Source organism: Rhincodon typus, chromosome 1 (genome assembly GCF_021869965.1).
Source record: "Rhincodon typus isolate 14 chromosome 1, sRhiTyp1.1, whole genome shotgun sequence".
NCBI lineage: Eukaryota > Metazoa > Chordata > Chondrichthyes > Orectolobiformes > Rhincodontidae > Rhincodon > Rhincodon typus.
In genome coordinates this window covers 175,315,583-175,317,900 of record NC_063332.1, presented here as the reverse complement: position 1 = coordinate 175,317,900, position 2,318 = coordinate 175,315,583, and the positions used below count along the sequence as shown (strand labels likewise).

Sequence of the window (2,318 nt, the reverse complement as noted above, 5' to 3'; positions counted from 1 at the left end):
TTCCTGCTCCTCTGATGCTGCTTGGCCTGCTGTGTTCATGCAGCTCTACACCTTGTAATCTCCGATTCTCCAGCATTGGCAGTTCCTACTATCTCAGATAATGGAACATTTTGTCTTCGTTATTCAGTGGAATCAGAGAGAGTGGGACTGGCAGAATCTAAGTGAAAGACTTCCAATGTTGGTACAATACCTTCATTCTCATGCAAGCCAGGGACTTTCAAATCTTTGACTTTGCTTTATTTGGCCACATATAACATCTCGTATTACCAACATTTTGAGTGATTGAGTGTCTTGTGAAAATGTCAAGGTGGATGTGACCTTAACTCAGCACATACAAATAACCGAGTAGTTCTAGGCTTGTTTTGGTGTGATCAATGACATGCCCCTATTCGGACACCAGACAGGTTTCTTTCTGCGCCCAGTAACAACAGTCGTCAATATACAAACCCCGGTGCTTACACAGCCCAACCTTATTGTGGGCAGTTCCCTGTTTTAAAGCAAACAGGAAGTTGTTCAGTCCTGTGAACCTGTCCTAGCTGGAGTGACATAGGTCAAACGTGGTTACTTGGCCTGCTGTGTTCATCCAACTCTACACCTTGTTATCATAGGTCAAACATTACCCATTTGACTAATGGAAATTCTGGTTGGCTGGGATAGATATAATGGATGTGCCAGAAGACCAATGGTGAGAGGGAGGACAGGGAAATGTCATGTGATGAGACCTCTCAATATTGGCCATTCAGAGCCATTGGTAACAATTTTGAGGCAAGTTGGAATTTGTCCCTGTGGATTGCACAGAGACGGTGCGATGGTGTAAGTGAAGGAACTGAGGGGAATTTTAACCCAAGTGGCAAAATCTACAGGATTGCTGGAATACCAGTCTAATGTCTTGGAGAAAATGATTCAGGGAGATGGTGATGGAAACATGCACTCACCCCCTCTTGCACTGATCTGATGGCCTCCTCCAGCTGGTTGGATCTATGATGTCACCAATACCCCTAACGCACCATTTTCCCTCTACCATCCTTTCTAGCACGACACCTATGAGGATAGATTGAAGAAATTGGGACTGCTTTCTTCAGAGAGGACGGCTGAGAGGCGATTTCACAGAAGGTTTCAAAATCATGAGTGGCCTGAGCAGAGTAGACAGGGAGAAGTTGTTCCAGCTCATAAAAGATTTAAAGTGGTTGCAAATGAAGCAAGGTTGAAGTGAGGAAAAACTTTATTCTGCAGTGAGTGGTTAGGGTCTGTTAACGCACTGCCTGGAAATATTTTGTAGGCAGATTCGATTGAGGCATTCAAGAGAGGATTGGATAGTTATTTTGATAGAAATGATGTGCAGGGAAATGGGGAAAAGGCAGGAGACTGGCACTCGGGGATAGAACAGGTGCAGGCACAATGGGGCCGAATGACCTTTCTGTAATTCTGATACTGTGAAACCTAATGTCTCTGAACTTCAACCCAACATCAACCTGTCCTGTCAGCTCCCTGTTTGTACCTCTCCCAGTCCACCTAACCCTGAAAATCCTTCACAAACACCACAGTTTGAAAAACAATGCACTAAATCAACAACTGGAAGAAACTGTGTTTAACACGAGACAGAAAGCATTGATTTAAACACTCTGTAGTTCCAGTGGGAGCTCAAACTCTCAGCAACTATTCTACTGAGGGGCAAAAATCCTCTTCCACTGTGTTCACTAAAGTGACAAAGACCTTCCTGCGGGGTTGGACCTGGTTTAACCCCAGTACCTCATCCTCACACACATTCCAGAAATGCCAACCTTTAATGGGGCAGTTTCTTTTCTGACAGTTTGGCAAGATTCCTGTCTCATGCTCAGCAATGTCCCCTCCCCTCCCCTCCCCTCCCCTCGCTGTGCCATGACACACTGACACTGAAAGGTGGAACACTGCGTTGCTGCGAGCAGACTGATTGATTTATTTATAAACTCTGTGAGATAACCCAGCTCCGGCTCTCTGGTTTAAAAAAAAAGCACGGAGGGACGCATGCGCCCAGCCTGTTTGTTTGGGAGTGAAATGGAGTGAGTGAGTGAGTGAGGCAGGGAGCTGCAGTGGGATCTTGCTGTGCGGAGTGGGGGAGGTCGGCTCGCACTCGCACGGAGCCAGAGGGAAAGCTGCTCAGGGACTGCCCGCTGCTGATCCAACTCAACCCTGTGCCCAGGCTAACAGCATGCGGCTGTGCACCCTGAGTGCTATACTGCTGGCTACAGGTAGGGGAGGGAGGGAGGGAGAGAGAGGGGTGCAGGGAGGGAGGGAGGGAGGGAGAGAGAGGGGTGCAGGGAGTGAGGGAGAGAGAGGGG

General features: G+C 47.6%; 1 protein-coding gene across 2 annotated transcripts in view; it reads left to right on the top strand.

Moving 5' to 3' along the window:
* The window catches only part of LOC109922435 (probetacellulin-like), a 46,649-nt gene that overhangs the window by 14,538 nt on the left and 29,793 nt on the right, over positions 1-2,318 (top strand). Inside the window, exon 1 of one of the 2 annotated variants that reach the window (XM_048604889.1) lies at positions 1,899-2,228. The exons of the other annotated variant lie outside the window; for it this stretch is intronic. Coding sequence (XP_048460846.1) covers positions 2,189-2,228 — 40 coding nt within the window. The 5' untranslated portion in view covers positions 1,899-2,188. Of the gene's footprint in view, positions 1-1,898; positions 2,229-2,318 lie in introns of those variants that run through there. 2 annotated transcript variants of the gene reach the window in all.